This window comes from Quercus lobata, chromosome 8 (assembly GCF_001633185.2).
Source record: "Quercus lobata isolate SW786 chromosome 8, ValleyOak3.0 Primary Assembly, whole genome shotgun sequence".
Lineage (NCBI taxonomy): Eukaryota > Viridiplantae > Streptophyta > Magnoliopsida > Fagales > Fagaceae > Quercus > Quercus lobata.
In genome coordinates, this window is record NC_044911.1 from 41,007,074 (window position 1) to 41,027,191 (window position 20,118).

The 20,118-nt window shown below is 35.6% G+C and overlaps 2 protein-coding genes across 8 annotated transcripts in view; one reads left to right on the forward strand and one right to left on the reverse strand.

Annotated features, from left to right (window-relative positions):
• Positions 1-9,232, reverse strand: part of LOC115957964 (putative disease resistance protein RGA3) — a 9,589-nt gene extending 357 nt beyond the window's left edge. Inside the window, exons 1-2 of one of the 2 annotated variants that reach the window (XM_031076323.1) lie at positions 6,596-9,232; positions 1,369-1,739 (exon numbers count right to left, since the gene is read on the reverse strand). In XM_031076323.1, coding sequence (XP_030932183.1) covers positions 6,608-8,878 — 2,271 coding nt within the window. In that variant the 5' untranslated portion in view covers positions 8,879-9,232 and the 3' untranslated portion in view covers positions 1,369-1,739; positions 6,596-6,607. Of the gene's footprint in view, positions 1-1,368; positions 1,740-6,595 lie in introns of those variants that run through there. The other variant, XM_031076324.1, reaches the window with a different exon arrangement.
• A 193-nt stretch (positions 9,233-9,425) lies between these two features.
• LOC115954562 (sodium/calcium exchanger NCL-like) lies at positions 9,426-19,651 on the forward strand. 6 transcript variants are annotated; one of them, XM_031072440.1, is made up of 8 exons: positions 9,427-9,916; positions 10,609-10,788; positions 16,635-16,819; positions 16,987-17,126; positions 17,704-18,007; positions 18,099-18,221; positions 18,331-18,600; positions 19,182-19,651. In XM_031072440.1, exons 1-8 carry the CDS (start codon positions 9,532-9,534, stop codon positions 19,428-19,430), a joined length of 1,836 nt encoding a protein of 611 aa, XP_030928300.1. In that variant the 5' UTR covers positions 9,427-9,531; the 3' UTR covers positions 19,431-19,651. The 6 variants fall into 6 exon arrangements, with proteins under 6 accessions (XP_030928305.1, XP_030928300.1, XP_030928302.1 ...); XM_031072442.1 differs by having other exon boundaries at positions 18,334-18,600; XM_031072441.1 differs by having other exon boundaries at positions 16,635-16,816.
• Positions 19,652-20,118: the final 467 nt, after the last annotated feature.

The window sequence follows — 20,118 nt, forward strand, 5'->3', positions numbered from 1 at the left end:
AGATCATACTGTAAATCACCTTGATTAGAAAATCGACTTACAATCATAAACAATCAAGGAAACTCTAATAAACCAAAAATCTAGAGTAATGAAAATAAATCAAAATTCTACGCTAAAACACAAAAAACGCCTAGAAACCCTAGAAAACAGTGGAATCTAGCCTCGAAAGGGTGGGGCTAGTAATCCAAAGGATCAACTAGGCTTGCTCAGAACGTCGTTTACCTTCAGAAAACTATACTATCAAGGCCTAATTCGCAATCAGAATTCTGCCAAAATCGTAACTATAAAAAACTAACGATTTTTTTTTTTTTTTTGGTTGAAAATTTCAAGAATGAAATAAGGTTCACAAGAAGCAAAAAAAATCAACTAGAATCACTCCCCGACAATGGCGCCAAAATTTGGTGTGCTGTTGCAGGCAACCAAAAATAAAACCTATACTCCTAAAAATATATGTAGTAATGCCAGTAAGGATCGTTCCCATAGAGAGTATCTAGCCTAGTTTTATGCTACGTGAACAAGGAAGGGGGGTTGAGTATAATGAAAACAATTTTAAGAAGAAAAAAAAAACAACTAAGGAATAATTCAAATTAAAGTATCGAAATTAATTAAAAGAACAAACCTTGGTCTAAGTTAACATCCACCATCGGAATTTTACAAGTGATCATCAATGCAAGTATATATCAATTCACACTTTGAATATTCACCATCGAAACAATATTCCTCTCTCTCCTTAGTCGTAGTTAATTAGAAAACAAGCGATCTAATAAACCCTAACTACTAAACAACTCAAGACAAGCGCTAAAGGTTTAATCTAGTAGCAGCCTTAAGAATTAGAGAGATCGATGAAACTAAACAACACAAATACAAGCGGTTGCATTTAATTTAGTCGAGCATTCTTCTTAAGATCTAATAATTTCTGACATAGCAAATCATTAAATCTTGGTTGCTTCACAAGTTAGAGAGATCAAACAATTTCGGATTTGATATCTAACCTAGCAGTAGATTGCAATGAACAATAAACTAGTAGGTCTCCTAGTAATTAAACGAGACAATCATGAAAATAGGCATAGAAGAACATCTGATATTCAAAGCATAAATTGAACAATAAAAACAAATTAGATCTCATAGTTTTATTGATTCCCAGGCTTCAGTTTTCTTCGACCAAGTATAAAAGTTTAGCCAAGTAGGGCCATGATGAAAACTCAAAGGAAAAAAAATCAGAGAAGAGGGGAGAGAGAGGCGTGTGTGTCCAATTCTGATTTCTTCTCCCCCTTTTACACGTTAATTTCCCCTTTCCCAAGCCTACAAAATCTCCTAAAAATATTCTCAATAATAATATACAAATCTAACTAATTAAGGAAAAATATTTAAAAAAAAAATCCTAATATAACAAGGAAAGTGGTGTTTTTTAGCTGGAAATTTCGTGCACCAGATCTAGAAGCTTCTGAAAATAAACCCCATCAGATCTGCGTATTAGAATTGCAGACAAAGGAACATTCCAAGACGTCAGCAGTGTAGATGTAGCAACTTCAAGCCCGATTTCGACCTTGATGCAGCCCGTATCTCTAAAAACTCAAAACATGAAAGTTGTAGAGCTTTGTTTTGGCATTCCATAGCATCTTGAATCATCTCAATCGGAGCTTGGATGAGAGAGTTATGCCCAGATTACGAAGCAATGTCAAAGTTGTCCAGAATCGCCCAATTAGCTACATTTTGTACTTCATGCCTCCATTTGCATCCTAAATTAAAATATAAGAATAATGAGTAAATTTAGGCACCAAATAAATTTAAAAGACTAAACATTAAGAGAGAAAAATATGACAATTTGCATTCTCATCAAGCCACATGATGATGCTTTGGTAGTCACCCTTAGGATAAGAGGGTATGATGTGAAGAGGGTGTTGGTGGATCAAGGCAGTGGGGTAGAGATTATGTACCCTGATTTATACAAAGGTTTAAACTTGATATTTGAGGATTTGACAGATTATGATTCACCTTTGGTAGGCTTTGATGGGAAGGTTGTTATTCCAAGGGGCCAGAATAAACTACCTATCCAAGCAGGTTTAGAGGTGGTAAAGGTGGATTTTATCTTGGTGGATGCCTATTCTCCCTATATTGCCATCGTGGCAAAACCCTGGCTCCATGCTTTGGGGGCTGTTTCTTCCACCCTGCACTTGAAAGTGAAATATCCATCCGGGGATCATATTAAGGAGCTAGTTAGGAGCTAGTTCATGGCTAGGCAGTGCTTGGTGGCTGCAATTATGCATTAGCCTGGAGTCGAGTCCTCGGCCTCTACTGATAGGGGCTTGTAGCAATCAAGGATTCGGGTGTTATCCCTAGATGCGGTGCCAAAAGGGGCAAAATGTGATAAGTTAGAGGAAATTGTTATAGATGGTGATCCAGAGAAGTTCTTTCAGATTGGAGCTCAGTTGCCTTCTCAAGAGAAGGGAGAGTTGGTGCTATTTCTCAAAAGGAATATTGATTTGTTCGCTTGGAGTCCTTACGAAGCTCTAGGCGTGGACCCAAATTTCATTTGCCATTATTTAAATGTCAACCCAGTTGTCATTCCTAGGAAGCAATTACCTCGGCGTTCATCTAAAGAGCATTCAAATGCTGTCAAAGAGGAGATGAGCAAGCTTAAGCAGGCTGGGGCTATTAAAGAAGTGTTCTATCCTGAGTGGTTAGCCAATACGATGGTGGTGAAGAAAAAAAGTGGGAAGTGACGAGTATGTGTGGATTTCACAGACCTGAACAAAGCTTGCCCTAAAGACCCTTTTCCCATGCCTTAGATAGACTAATTAATAGATGCAACTGTAGGCCACCCTCGAATGAGTTTCTTAGATGCCTTTCAAGGATACTATCAGATACATTTAGCTTTGGATGATGAAGAGAAGACAGCTTTTGTTACTCCTACTGGAAATTACCATTACAAGATGATGCCTTTTAGGTTAAAGAATGCAGGGTCAACCTATCAGAGAATGATGACCAGGATGTTTGAGCCACAGTTAGGAAAAACATTGAGATTTATATAGATGATATGGTGGTAAAGAGTAAGCTAGAATCTGAGCATATCAACGACCTCGGGAATATCTTTGAAATCTTGAGGAGACACAAGTTGCGACTTAATGCTTCTAAGTGCTCTTTTGATGTTGGTTCAGGGAAGTTCTTGGGGTACATGGTCACTCACCATGGAATTGAAGTCAATCCTGACTAAATTAAGGCAATTAACAATTTGCAGCCACCTCAGAATCCCAAAGAGGTCCAGAAGTTGACAGGGATGACTGCTACTCTAAATTGATTCATTTCTCAGTTAGCAAACAAGTATAGGCATTTCTTCCAGTTATTAAATAAGTGGAAGAGATTTGAATGGACTGAGGAGTGCATCCTAACCTTCTAACAGTTGAAGGAATACCTTTCTCGGCCACCCATTATGTCCAGGCCTGAGGTGGATGAGGTGTTGTTTACTTATATTACTGTGGTCTCCCATGCGGTGAGTTTAATGTTGATATAGGTCAATAGTGGTGTGCAAATGCCAGTTTATTATGTGAGTAAGTCACTACATGAGGCCGAGGTTCGTTACCTACCACTGTAAAAAGCCATTTTGGCAGTGGTGCATACTACGCGTAAGCTCCCCCACTACTTCCAATCTTACACAGTTGTTGTCTTAACCCAACTTTCGCTCAGATCCTTACTTCGGAGTGCTGATTACACGGGTAGGATTGCAAATGGGGTATGATCCTAGGGGCTTTTGATATCAAATACATGCCTCGCACATCTATCAAGGGCCAGGTTCTCGCAGATTTGGTGGTTAAGTTTATTGAACCCTCATTGGGAGAGAAAGTTGAGAGGCAACACATGGATGGAAAATTAGTTGGCATGGTCTCCTTGTAAGAGCCTTTATCCTCGAAAGTGTACATTGACGGTGTAGCAAATCAAAGAGGATCTGAAGTGGGGCTAGTTTTAATATCTCCTGAGAAGATCACTATTGAGAAATCCTTAAGATTGGGATTCTTGGCCACAAACAATGAGGCCAAGTATGAGGCTTTACTAGTTGGAATGGCTATAGTTTAGAAAATGGGAAGAAGGACAATGGAAGTATTTTTAGATTCAAGACTGGTTATAGGCCAAATGAAGGGAGAGTTAAAGGCCAGAGATGTGAGAATGCAAATATACTTAAGTCAGGTTAGGCACTTGCAATCAAGGTTTGAGTCTTTCAGTTTGTTGCAAATCCCAAAAGCGGAAATAGCCATGCTGATTCTCTAGCCACTCTCACAACATCCTCGGTGCAGAGCTTACCTTGGGTTATCCTTGTTGAAGACTTGTGTAAACCTGCTGAGATAAAGAGAGAGATTATTTGTATTCATCAAATAAGGGTGGGACTTAACTGGATAGACTCTATTGTACTATTCCTTAAGGAAGATATCCTGCCCGAGGGGAAGTCCGAGGACCAAAAATTGTACAAGCGCTCCTTTTCTGGACCATATTTGCTATGCATACACACTGAGGTAGTAGAACTACTTCTAGAGGAATTACATAAAGGGATTTGTGGAAACCATATAAGAGGCAGATCCTTATCTCACAGGGCCCTCACTTAGGAATATTGGTGGCCAAATATGCAAAGGGAGGTAAAAGAGTATGTGAAGAAATGCATCCAATGCCAAAGATTTGCCCCAAACATTCATCAATTGAGAGGTGTCTTTAATCCTTTGTCCAACCCTTGGCCATTTACTTAATGGGGCTTGGATATTGTAAGGTCTTTCCTTAAGACAGTAAGGAATAAAAGATGACTGCTGGTCAGCACAGATTATTTCACCAAGTGGGTTGAAGCTAAACCGCTAACAAATATCAGGGACTAGAATTAATCTCCTCGGATTGTGCCGATGACAACTTTCCTTGGAAAAAAACCATTTTATCTTGTTTCCTTGTCATCCAGATCCACTTTAATTGTTGTTTTAACTTATTAGGACTTAATTTTCCAACCCACTCTTTACAAATTCATTGTATTGAGCTATTTGGGCCTAAATCCATCCATCCTTTGGGCTTGGGAACTAAATTGAGTCCTTACAGTTACCATTTTATTTTGATAAGTTTGAATAATATTTTTACTTTATGCGGTTGTCATTATCTATTTGTCATTATTTTTTATAAAAATATTTTAAAATAAATGACAAAACTCAACATACTAACACTGTTTTAATTATTGACTCACATAGTCACACTCATCCATATATAAATAATACATTAAGGGTCCGTTTGGATTGAGCTTATTTTTGCTGAAACTGAAAACTGAAACTGAAAATACTGTAGCAAAATAATTTTTAAATGTGTGAATAGTGCTGTGAGACCCATTTTTAATGAAAAAGTTGCTGAAAAGTGGAATTTGTGGGTCCGTGAACAGTGCACGGGTGCACTGTTCACTGTGCAAAAGTCAACAAATGCGGGCTGAACCAAAAAAAAAAAGAAAAAAAAGAAAAGAAAAGAAAACCGCAGAACAAAAACGCAGACGCCACAATAATTTGAATCCAAACGGGCACTAAGTGTCTACTTAACCAATCAAATACTTGAACAATCACTAGCTTTACTATTTTTTTTTTCTTGAATCTTTAACTTTATAACAAAAGATTATTATAATATGATAACAATGCACATACATTGAACAAATCATCTTTATTTCATAATTATTAAATTATATAAATTTATATTATATTTATACAGTACATGCACACATCTACACACATCACAATTCACACAAATAACTATATAATAAAAATAAATGTAATGCATACATATTAGACACACTCACACAATTCACTTTTTGTCTTTTTCTTCTTTTTGCTTTTATCAATTTCTTAAACTCTCATTTGTTTTTTTTTTTTTTTTTTTTTTTTTTTTTTTTTTTTCCCACCATTTGTTTTCTCATCTGTTTTGGATCTTTTGGCTTATGGACTTTAAAAAATATATATACACACACGCACATATTTATACATATTAATTGAAGTGTCCATAAAAGAAATTTTAATTAAAAAAATGTAGGAGTATTACTTTTTGTTTTATTTTTTTGATAAGTACTTTTTGTTTTATTTAATAGAGATATAATTGTAAATTTATACCAACTTCATCTTCCATCTCTCGATTTTCCATCCTCCAAACCAAACATATATAAAAGAAAATTAAATCACTTCTATTCTCACAATTTTCTATCCCTTTCCCATTTTCTATCCTCTCACTTTTCAACCCCTCCAACCAAATAGACCCTTATTAGAGGATAGAAAAGAGCACTTGTACAATTCCTCTATAATATAGTCTATAAGTATCTCCATCAATTAAGAGCACTTGTACAGATTAGGCAATTTATCAAATCAAGAATATCTCCATTAGTCCATTAATACTTCCAATTTCAACATCTAATTAACATAACAAGAATTCTAACTTTGACCTAATTAATGTACGGTAGACATATAATGCTTATTTATATGTATTAATGTACATATTGATTTGCAATGATCACACAACCAAAGATAGAATAATATTTTATAAATGTTAAACTCTTGGAAGAAAGAATAAATAAAAGAGAGGGAGAGCGATTACTCCATACCTAATTATCAGCTTATTTAATCCGCTTGTAGTCGAGATAAATTTCTGAGGCATGAGCAATCTTGTGCCAATCTTCTCCGATTTCCGGTTGGCATCTTCTAATTAATTCGGGACATTCTGCAATTCTAAAAGATCTTAGAGCTGGGAGACAAAGCTTCCCCTTCGATAGACAAGACAATTTGTGGCAATTCAAAACTGCAAGTTGTCTAAGCGATTCAAGATTCACCAACCACTCTGGCAATGCTGTCAAGTTAGGACAACTCTGAATATCAAGGATTTGTAAAGATTTTGCAAAGCGTTTAATCCAATCGGGCATAGCCACCAACTGTGGTAATCCAGTAAAGCGTAATACTCGAAGGCTCGTTGGGAAATCGTCTTGATTGTCTTCCATTTCAATCAGATCAAGCTTTTCACAATTCTCAATTCCCAAAGCCTCTAACGTGGTAAGGAGTTTTAGGGTAGGATGCAAAGAGATCAGACCCCCACAATTGACAATAAGCAAGAACCGAAGGCTTGTACAGACTTGCATTGTTTCAACCAAAGATTCTAGATTGCCACAATTAAATAATCCCAAAGCTCGTAGGGAATTAGAGCACCTAGGTAGACACTTCTGTTTGGTTGTCATTGAAAAGGTTCTGAGTTTGATCAGGTATCTTATATCTTTTTGTAATTCTTCTATTTTTTCACATCCATGGAGTTTTAAAGTTTGCAAATTTTGAAGCTTGCAAATGGAGTTTGGGAGTTTATGAATTCTACAATTGTTAGTCAAATCCAATAGCCTTAAATGCTTCATGGTACCAATGGAGCTGGGTAACACCTCAAAACTTGAGTCACTTAAATCTAGAACTCGCAGGTATCTAAATTTTGAGAGACATAAATCAACAAAGGATTTAGTAGAAGGTCCAACTCCTTCCACCGTAAAAAGAATGGTTCGTAAACTCTTTGATTTTTGTAAACATTTTAAAACATTTTCATTCTGCCAAGTATTGTCAGTATATGACAAATGCCAAATCTTTTCAGAGATATTTTGGATCTGACAACTAATAATTAAGCACTCACTTTGGGCTGATGATAGTGCTAGGTCATGTGCAATATCATGTATTTTGAATGTTCGCATGAAACCTAAATTAATATAATCTTCAAGGAAACATCTTGAATAGAGCTCATCTATATATTGGTTGCCAATATCTTCTAGCTGTTGATTTTCATTTGGTGCTTGAAGAAGCCCATTTGCCATCCAATATGGAATTAAATCAAAAGTATTGAAATTATAATCTTTCGGAAGAAGTGAAAGAAGTGCAAAACATTGTTTCAAGTAAGATGGCATCTGATTGTAACTTAATTGCAAGACCGACAAAATATCCCCTTCTTTTCTGTTCAATTTCCACATTTCATTATCTCTTACAAATAGCCAATCACGTTCATCAAGCTTTGAATATAGTAGGCTTCCTAATGATTTCACTGCCAAGGGAACCCCTTTGCATTTCTTCACAATCGTATCCCCAATTTCCACGAGGTTTGTGTGCTGCCTCTCTTTTCCTTCATCAAATGCCCATTTTATAAATAGGGACAGACACTCTTGCTGTAAAAGACCTTCCAAGTTGTATGCGGACATGGTGCCCATCATGGAAGCAATTGTTGCGCTGCGTGTAGTCACAAGAATCTTACTTCCATTGGCACCCCCCATCAACAAATTCCTCAACTCAATCCATTTTCCCCTGTCCTCGTTCCATACGTCGTCCAAGACAAGAAAGAATTTCTTGCCATCCAAATTATTTCGAAGTAGCACTTGCAACTGCTCTTCATCCAAATCGCTACGATTTTCACTAGTTATTGATTTGATAATTTTAACCAGTAGTTGTTTTAAAACGAATTCGTCAGACACGCACACCCAACACTTTAACTCAAAATGCTCTATCACTCTTTCATCATTAAACACCAGTTTAGCTAACGCAGTCTTGCCAAGACCTCCAATCCCAACTACAGGAACAGCAGAGATGGATTGACCATCACTAGGATCCATTAGATGCTCCACAATTTTTTCTTTGTCTTGGTCTCTTCCTATCACATCTGAAGGCTGGACAAAGGAGTAACTCATCTCCCTTCCACGCACCACATGCCTATCATCCGACCGTGAAGAGAGATGAAACTTAGCCCTATCGGCTGCAATCTCATCTAAACGTGCTCTAATTCCTTTGACTTTGTGAGCCATCTTTGTTCGGAATACAAGTGAATTAGAGGAAGAAAAGAAACGGCGTACCTTCCTGGTGGTGCTCCCCTGCATTTCCACCACTTGCCTCCGCAGTGCTTCACCCTCGAATTCATCAAGGACATCTTGAGCATCATAAAGCACTTCTTTGAGCTGCCCAAGCCAGACGGTCAGCTCCTGGTTATGAACCTGCTGCTCTTCTGCATCCAACAACACAGCTTTGATGGTGGAGAGGGTTTTTTCAAATCTTCCGAGATCACTTTCAGCAACCTATATCAAGCGAGCTTCTTGGAAAGCCAGGGATCCCAATTTCTCCAGCACTTTTTGTGCTATGTTGAATACAAATGTCTCTGCTGCAGCCATCTTAGAGAGAGAGAGAGAGAGAGAGTTGTTCTTTGGCGAGAGGAGGTGTGATATTGTAAAAGTCTAAAGGAGATTCAGACTTTAGAGCGTGAGAAAATAGATAGGATACATGAGGACAATTGGGATTCGACGTGGACAAATAATGTGGTTCTCAGGGTCCACCCCGCCAAAGAATTAATAGATGAGATAAACATGTAATTTTATTTTGGTAACAAGGGATGCTTAAATCATGTTTATATTATTTTATTGGAAAATAAATATAGTTGACTTCAACTTGACTTTCACCCTTCAGAGGTCTTTCTGCTGTCTTTATTTGTTCCTGCTTGCATACTTCGACACTACCGAAGCATTTTCCAAACTTTAACATGGCAAAGAAGCTTAGATTTGTCCTCCTAGCCATGCTCTTCCTCCTTATTACACTAGCCTATCCCTGCTGGAGCGAACCCATCACAAACATTAAGTCCTTAGGGAAGGTTCCTCATGAAGTTCAACGCGTTCAGCTGCCAACATTTCATGATAACCCTTTGATTCCATCGGATGGTTGTGAACAAACCTATGGTGTTATGCCATGCACCAACACTGTCCTAGGAAATGGCTTTCTAATTCTTGTATATATTTATTGCATTTTCTGGGCTGCTAAGATTTTGACTGATGGAAGTGAGATTTTGCTTGAAATTCTTGGTTCGGGCATCATTGGTGGTCTCTCCTTGCTCATATTCAGCTCACTTCCTAATGCTATTATCATCCTTGGTAAGTCTGACTTGCTTTTATTCTTTGTTAGAATTATTTGAAACCGGCACTTTCTGCGTGCTACATTGCTTGTATGGGCATTATTGTTTGTCCTTCAATTCTTTACATCTTCAAAGATTAAAGGTCAGCAAGGGACGGGGGTGCGGTTCCAATTTCCAAACCATAAAGTCCATGTGTTAAATGTCATTCTAAGTTCTAACTGTAACATTATTATGATTCGATTTTTGTTTGAATGATTATAGATCCGTTTGTTCCTAAGCCAGAGACTTTTTATCTTAAAGTACTGAACTACTAATGTTCCTACAAAAGGCAAATTCCATCCATTTCGGGATGGCAACAACCCGTTAGGAGGTGGGTACCCACCTGGTAGTCACGGATTTTACCCGACCCATTAGAGGATTTGGGTATAGGGTATGGGTATTTCCTGGTACTAAATCTGGGGGGTCGGGTAGGGGGTAGGGTAATACCTGTTAAATGCCTTGACTGAATTTGTTTAAAATAGAAACAACTTGAGTCGAGGCACTTGGAAACTTCAGATTTATGGTTGTTTTTATGTTAAATCTTGTTATCTAAATCAATTTGTTGTTTCAGAAAGGTGAATTTATCACGTAACCATTATTAAGTACCTGTTACAGTGATCTGCAATAAATGAAGATTCATTAATGCTAATGAACTTTCTTATGTATTTTTAGCATCTGGACTATCCGAGACCAAGGAAACTGCTCAAAGTCAGCTCTCCATTGGAATGGGCTTGCTGGCTGGAACAGCTGTTAATCTTCTAACATTACTTTGGGGATCCTCTGTTTTATTTAGCAGGCACGACCTTGAAGAGTCTGCAGATTCAACAAATACAAAACGCTTTAGCTTTACTGGTATTTTCTCATACTTCGCATAGCAAGGCTGTGTATGAAAATGTGTGTGGGCGTGCGTGCAAGTTTTCTTTGAAGATATGCCAGCTTTTTTTCAATGAATTGAGGGAAAATGTTCAAGCATGTTTTCAATACCTGGCAGTTAACTAAATTGATTATAGTAACCTGATATATAATCTTGTTAGTGTCTATTTCCAAGCTTCTCAACAACCTTTTCTAAAATGACCTAGTTCCATGGCTTCTGCCAAAAGTTCTGCAAAGTAACCTGAGTCTTAGACTCCATTCACCAAGAACTTAGATGTACTATTTATGAGCTGAGACCTAATGTACCACTTCCAAAATTGTTAATCCCTATTCATCGAAATGTTAAACCATCTCTAAATGACATAATAAATCGATGTCAAATAACCATGTCATCTAAACTCAAAGATTATGCATAACCAAAAACCTTAAATAAGTCTTGATAGAACTTCTCCCAAGATAATATTACAACCATAATACATGAAATTCTCCAAACATAAATGTTTGCTTGAAATCTTAACATTAGCTCACTTGAAAGCAAGAACGATCGCATCCTAATAATCTGTTATGACTACGACCTCAAGCAACTAATCTGAAAATTTTTATAATAATATAGTGAGTTACACAACCTAGTAAGTAGATAGTCACACACCATTGAACAAGACAAAGAAGGTAACTAGGTAAGTTAATAAAATTTTGTAGAAAGAATTATCAATTATAAACTGTATCAATTCAAAACAACGACCACCACACACCTTTGGTGCAATGGTCACTCCACAAGTATAAGTGTTTGTGGGGTGTGGGGGGCAAGGGTCGGGGTTCAAGTCTCTAGAAAAGAGCTTCACACACAGATACACTTAGATTAGATTATAATAGAATTTCTATCAAGTAAAAAAAAAAAAAAAAATCAAAACAATGATAAATGATAGTAATGCAATCAATAAACTATGAGGTAAGCAAATCTCAAATGAGTATAAAATAAAAGAATAACTTATCAAGTGATTCAAGGTCGTGTAGAGTTTACATATCAACACAATTAAACATAATAAGAATTATGTAAGTGTCATATTTGTAATTGGCATATCCCGAGACAAAATGCACGTTACTTGTAATGGAATCTTAGGTTCTAATGCATTCAAGAAGATTATTTTGTGTTCAATAAGTGGTATTTATTGGAGACATAAGGTTTTTTCTTAATCAAATACTGGATACTAGCGCAGGAGGCCAAGCATTCTGCTAGACGTCCCAGCTTGGGAGCCTTATTCGCCTTGTTAGTATTGAGTAGTACTTAAGTAGCTAAGTTTCCAAAGGTGAATAGCCCCTTGTCCTTTATATTATAGTCGTAAGGGGCTTCTCAGAAAAGTAAGGAAAGAGGCATTCAAAAGGCCGACCACTCATAGGCCTTTTCCTCTGGTGGGAAGGCCGATATTGGAGGTTATGTTCCTTTTTGCTTTTTTTTGGGCTTCTTCTCATTCTTCTTTGGCACCTGCAGTAGAGATCGAAGGTATTTGGCCCCCAAAAGGGATTTGGGTTTTAGATCCTTGGGAAATCCCCTCCCTCCATAGGACCCTCTTTCTCTTTCTTAAGGGGGAAAGAGAAAGAAGAGAATCAATCCTTTCTTCTCTTCTTTCATGTGAATGGCTCTATCTTGTATTAAAAGGTTTTTCATGCTATACACCGCGTTGAGAAAGACCAGCCTCCTATGTATCGTACCATTTTTTTACCTTGAAATAGGGGGGGGGGGGGTCCTCCTTATGATGCTGTGAAGACTTTCCACTTCATTTAATAAGGAAAGGGGGAGGGAAGCTTAGCGAGCTTTATAAGGCTGACCACTACATAAGCCGCTGGCGGAGAAAGCTCAAAGAGCTCCCCTTCATTCATTGCTAAGCCAAGGTCCCAAGTCTCTGAGTCAGACCATGCCTTTTTAAAGAATCCTGCACCCATGGGCATACGGCTCAGTAGGCCTTCCCTTTCCGCTAGAGCTTTATGGGCGTTGCCCCGATCAGCTCACCTTCTTGTTATACAAAAGTCGGTCAAATCAGGCAGGCCCCTGCCCCGGAACGTCGAATGAAATTGGTGGCCGGGTTCTCTTTCTACAACCCTTTTGATATGATAGGCTCGGCCACCTTCCCTCTATCCCTTATGTTTAGGAGCGAGATCTAAGCAAAAACGACTAGGCTCATAATGACAAGGCTTTCCTAGGTCATGCACTAGGGTTTCACAACATATAAAAGCTATATTTTACAGCCATCATCATACACACAAAAAGACATACATAGATACACGTTTTACAAGAGTTGTTGCGACTTTTTGTGCGCCTTAGGTTTTTGTACCAAGCTTCTTCCAAATCTTTAAGCGTGAATTGAAGAACTCTGTCAAACAATAACAACCAACTGTTGTTGTGCTGTTAGTCACATCCTAGGATCCATGTAAAGGAGAAGTCTTTACAAGAACAAGTCCAATTGGTTATTGGAGTTGATACTAGTATAGGTCAGTAGATTCTACTGTAGGTAGTTATTTTGGGATAGTTCAGTTGGGATAAGATTCCTTATATTTGTAACCGCTTGATTCTTTATTAGTGGATTCTTTAGGAGTGATGACTTGAAATTTACCCATGGGGTTTTTGTCTACAAAGATTTTTTCCATCGTGATCAAATCGCCATGTCAAAATTAATTTCAGTTGCATTCTTTTTAGTTTAGTGATTTGATTGTGCCTCTACTTGATTTGCATGTAATTTGATTTATTAATTAACTTGGGTAATTGAATTAATTAACTGTGGTCAATCTATAAGCGTGAATTGAAGAACTCTGTCAAACAATAACAACCAATTGTTGTTGTGCTGTTAGTCACATCCTAGGATCCATGTAAAGGAGAAGTCTTTACAAGAACAAATCCAATTGGTTATTGGAGTTGATACTAGTATAGGTCAGTAGATTCTACTGCAGGTAGTTATTTTGGGATAGTTCAGTTGGGATAAGATTTCTTATACTTGTAACCGTTTGATTCTTTATTAGTGGATTCTTTAGGAGTGATGACTTGAAATTTACCCATGGGGTTTTTGTCTCCAAAGATTTTTTCCATTGTGATCAAATCGCCATGTCAAAATTAATTTCAGTTGCATTCTTTTTAGTTTAGTGATTTGATTGTGCCTCTACTTGATTTGCATGTAATTTGATTTATTAATTAACTTGGGTAATTGAATTAATTAACTGTGGTCAATCTATAACCCAACAAATTATATTCTAGATCTAATTCATAACACTATGTCTTTTGTCTTCATGGATATTAAATATGTTAAAAAGAGCTCTTACAGATCTTAAGAAGACATTGTTATTCCTCATTTAGGGAAATAACTATTATGGATCTTTTACTAAAAATATATATATATTCATCGTAACAAAAATACAACCAAACAATTGAACAGTTATTCCAAATCAGTGACCATATTTAATATCTAAATTAAATCATACTTACAAAATGTTCCCTTATTTATTTATTTATTTTTAATTAAGTTATACGGACATAATTGGCTTAGATCATCCCAATCACGCAAAATCTCCAAATTTTCAAAACGTAGTCTATATTGTTGAGAAGTTTAGAGATGTTTGGAAAGACTTCTTACGTAAGGGTGGATTTGATCAATTTTGGCACCAATCAATAAATCCATATTCACTCTTCTTCTCTTTGTGATCCTTGAGGAAGTGTGAAATTCACTTTTAATGGGTCAAAATATTAATAGGAGGTTATGAACCTAGTTTTTTTTTTCTTTTTCTTTAAGAGAGCCATTATAAATAAGAAAGTATTATTAACCCCCCAAAGTAATGTGTTATTTACTAATTTACCCAATTGGATAAATAATGCATAAAAGATGAGTTTATGGATTGAATTGTAAATAACATCCAATTGACATGAAAATTGACATGTATGTTAAGAATATATAGAATATGTAATCCAACGGTGAGATTTCCAAAATATAAATTCAATAATAAGGTATTAGGTGATGTAACATTACTTAGAATTACACCAAATATAACTTAAACCCCAACCCTCTATCTATAGTATTATAGTCTCTCTATCTCTCTACTTGTACTTGCATGAATTCTCTAGTTTGTTTTACACCTCATGAGTCAGAGCCACACAAGCACTCTTTTGGCCTCAGTAGACTAAAACCAAAGGTTTTGTCTTTCCTTCCATAACCCAAAGAAGATCACTATTGTGTAAACTTGGCTACCAATTGACACCTCAAAATAACAAAATAATTTTTCAAAATTTCAAACATATTGAGGGTTTGTTTGGGTGTAACGTGATTTGAGTTCATTTGTGTTTTTAAGAGTTTTGAGTGTATTTATGTTTGGCAAAGGATGTGAGTGTTATTTGTGAGAATCTATTGATTTAGTTTGTAAGAATTAGTTACTTGATTGTAATCAATTCCATTTTATAGTGGATTTTGGATGGTGTTTAAAAATAGAAGTAGGCGTGTAATTGACCAAACCACATTAACATCCCCTCAACCCCCCCCCCCCACCCCACCCCCGGCAAAAAAAAAAAAAAAAAAAAAACTCTTAGGGTTTGGTTCAGTTTCAAATTGACCCATGTGCTATCAATTTTGTATTATTAACCCAGAAGTGTTAAAATGGTCTAAATTAACCTCTTCACCTCCATTGACCATAACTAATAGAAATTGGTCACGTGGTGTGCACGTAACCACTTTACTCTATATATATATATATATATATATATAGATGATTTTTGCAGAACATATGACCATTTCATGACAATTATAGATATCGAAATTGAGATGTGGTCAATTTGGACAATTCTTAAATCTCAGGTGTCCATAATACAAAATTGATACTACATGATTAAAACCCCAGGGTTTTTTTTTTCCTGGTTCTTAAACTCTGAAAAATCTAATTAGGTTCCAGCAATGTTGGTAATCTAGCTTTTATTGCTCCCTAAGTTTTAGGCAAAACAAAATACTGCTTTACTGAAAGGACATGTCTAGAATCAGTATATGTACAAATTAAGCTAGTAAAACATCTGTTTGAAGTAAATCATCACACCTTGCTTAACGCGGCCAATCATTACGGGAAAGTGGTGAAACCTTGGCATTAATATATAGAGCATAATCATGAAGGGAAAAAAAAATTCATAATGATAATCATAAGTCCTTTGTCTTAAGAGTGCTATTTATCATGCTAAAGCAATATTCTTTCCAATACCTATATGAAGTTAATTAAACTCCCTGCCACAATTTTCCTTTACCCCAAGAGTAATCTACAGACACTGTTTTGTTATCAGTAGTTACCATAATTTTCCTATACCCCATGAGTTTTCTTGTTTCATCTTTTCAATGTAATCAGTAGTTACCAAAAAGAATAGAATGAGAAAAATGTTTAAAGTTATCCATAAGTATGATAAATATTTACATACAAATAATAAATCTAAATACTGAGTTTATCTATGAATTCTCTCATGTTCACTAGTTTGTTATTTGTATGATGCGTGAACAAAGCAATTACCTTTTGCAATTATATATGATATAAAAATCTATTGTTGGGAATAAAATATTCCCAATCTAGGAAAATTTTGAACATATCATCCAAATATGGCACGGAATTGGTGAAGATAAATATGTACATTTGGCTTAACTTGGTCCTTTAATGCGATTTAGAACTAAAGTTTACACTAAAAAAGCCGACTTTCATTTCTCCACTTTAATGGAACTTATATACTAAATATTAGTAACAAATTTGTTGTCAATGAGTATGCTTGTGGTATGGATGATATGTTTCACAATATAATGCATGTTTCTTCAATTTTGTAGGGTCAGTTGTCAATACTGATATCCAAACCACCTATGCTGCAAGGATCATGGTTATATCTGTTATCCCAATCATGGTAGTCTTATTACCACAAGCGTTTGAAAAAACATCTCAGAGTCGCTATGCTTTATTGATTTCAGTCATTGTCTCATTTTCTTTATTGATTTCCTATGGAGTCTATCAGGTAGTCGTTTAATTACTTGAATTTACTAGTGGTTCTTATTTGCTAGCTATTGAAGTATCTTTTATTAATCAATTGCCAAATTTTTTCATCCATTGTAGAATATGGCGTAAATTTTTCCTGCTCGTTTTCTATACTAATGCCAGCATCTCCATTTGGAAACATTGATGCAGATTTTTTATCCTTGGATTCAGAAGAGAAAATTGGACTACGCAAATCAAAAGCATGAATTGTCAAATAAACATTCAAAAAGCAACGCAACACGAATATTTTATAAAGAAAATGGCGAACCAGACACAGCTGCCTTTATAAAGTTTGTTCTTTCCTCTACTCTTAAATCTCTTTATTTTATTTTATTTTTTATTTTTTTGTGTTGATCACCTTATTTATCTAGCACCTTGAGATATGTTAATGAGTTTTCATGAACTTTACATATATAGTAGCATACCAAAAGCGCAAAGAAATCGAGCATAAATCAAGAGGGAGTTAGGCAAAATTTACCTTCTAAAATCATAACGGAGACAAAAGATTTTTTACTTAAACAAATATACTCATCTTTACAAGACATTGCTACTGTATTTACTCTCTTGTTTACCTAAATAAGGTACAACCAAATAAGGTATGCTCCTAGTAAATGGTATTTCAAAAGAACAAATAAACTTCTTTATCTAGCATAAACAATCATCTGACTCCATACCAAATTCTTTTTCAAAATGCAATTAGAATAAATCATACCCAGAGGAGTAATATAAATAAAGATAATTTACTTTCCTAAGTGAGCCAACACCCAAACTTAAACATGCAACAAACTCTTGGGTGAACTCTTAACTATTATTGAACTCTTAACTATTGAAACGATAGTGAATACATTGTTTTGTATTTAATTATAGGTTATTTAAGAAGATTGATACTAATGATGATGGATACCTCTCACCGATGGAGTTGAAAGTACTTCTTTTAGGAATAAATCTTAAACGACATCTTGATATTGATGCTGCTGTGGAAAGTATTTTGAGAGATTTTGATGCATCTGAAGAATCTCGTATTAGCATGGATAGGTTTCTCATACATTTTCCAAAATGGTTGGATGAGACTAAGCCTTCAGATATGCGTGACAATCATCATAGTCTACAGAATGTTTATCTCACTCATCATCGTCCCAAGCCAATAAGGTTTAAACACAAATTGCATCCAGTATGTTTTTCCCCCTTCTCTCCCAGTTGTGTATATATAATAACGTGTCTTGTTTTAAGTATTACAATATTTTCAAAATTCTTATATGCAGCATAGAAATGAGAATCAACATTTACTTGGGGAACAAAGTGATTTAGCTGGGAAGAGCGTTGGAAATTCCAAATTCAGTCATCATCGCCCCCGCCCAATAAGATTTAAACATAGCTTTCCTCAGGTATATTTCATTTTATATTTTCCTTCTGTCCTTCATATCATATTGAGTGGACCAAAATGTATACCAACCACACATTATAACACTAACAAAATCATACTTTGTTGGGCAGCAGAGTTATGGGAATATGCAAGTCATTGGAAATCTTAAATGGGTTGTCTGTAAAACAATATTGATGCTGCTTCTTGGAATTCTTGTTGCATCTTTTTTTGCTGATCCCCTCGTGGACGTTGTTGATAACTTCGCCATTGCCACAAGAATTCCCTCTTTCTTTATCTCATTCATCATTCTGCCTTTTGCTGGATGTAGTGATGTTGTGTTGGCTCTATTTCTTGTTAGCAGAGAGAAACCAAGCATTGTTGGAAAATTAACATTTTCTGAGGTTCGCATTTCTAGAGCAATTCTTGTGTGTAGCTATACATATTTTGTTTTAGTTGTAGAAGCTTTTTTGTAAAGAACTTTTAACTTGAAACTAACAAAGTAGGTAATGGTACCATGTTTTTTGGTTGTGAAAGTCATTATTAAAACAAACAAACAATAAGACGAGATTAATCAGTAAGAGAAAGCAAAATCTAAAATTTGATCAAACTTCATTCTATATTTGAAATCTAACACAAGCCCGTCTCTCCCTCTCAGAAACACATAGGCACACGTAGATGCACATATAATGCTACAGAAAACATTAACTAACACATTATGGTCTAGTTACAATTTATTCTTGTTTTAATTGCAGTTAAGTCATAATATTATGGTCTAGTTACAATTTAGTCTTGTTTTAATTGCATTTAAGTAATAACCGATGCTATTTTTCATTACTTTAGCAAATGTATGCATGCATATACACATATGGAGATCTTTTAGTCTCTGCTTTTACTCTTTCTCCTTTTAAGACAAGGTATTTGAACTAAATATTTTATAATTTGGCTTTCGTAATTAATGGTTTTCAATTATTTTTTGCTGCAGATTTATCGATTAGTGACTGTGAATAACATCATTGGCTTGTCGATCTTCTTAAGCCTCATATACATTCGCAATTTGGAGTGGTATTTCTCAATTGAAATGCTGACCATTGTGATTGTATGCATTGCGATTGGTCTTCTTGCTAGTTTTCGGACCACCTTCCCCCCTTGGATGTGTGCGGTGGCATACACACTTTATCCATTCTCCCTTGTGTTGGTTTATGTTCTTGACTCTGTTCTTGGATTGTCTTAGAATTATTTCTCTTTATAAATTTATGTATCTATGAAGGCAACTCCTTTAGAAACTTTGGCTTATGGATAATTTTGATACTCCATACTAAATCTTGGTTGAATTTATGCTAACCTGTTATATGTGCATTGTCTCTCTACTTGTGAATGAAAATTCACATTTGCTTTGATGTTCAAGAATCATAAGTTCTTTATGAAATAAATCAAAATAGGTTTTGTGTTGTATTTTGGTATGGGGAGCCAATGTACAGATATGGTATTGTACATGCATGTTGTAATTGCTACATTTTCCTGGCATGTAAAGTGTGCTCTTTGAAAGCAAAATTGGAACTCTATCCCTACAATTCCACGTGAGCTATAAACCTATAATTTCAATTTGTTAATCCTCTTCTAGCTTTGTGCATTTAATATGGCATACATCCTAAAAATTTATTATTCAATTCTTTTGTGGTACCAAAGTGAATTCATACTCTTCTAGTGAAAATGTAGATATATGTTAGGTTTAGTTTAATGAATTCATTGAATTTTGATGGTCATATTTTTTGTTTGAAGCATTTAATACCAGAGTCTCTTCCAAAAATTGAAAAATGCTTTGTCTCTCTTTGATACTTGTGTCTATCTTTTGGGCTTCAACTACATTTTTATTTATTTTATTTATTTATTTTAACTTCCCAATCTATCGATAGATGCTG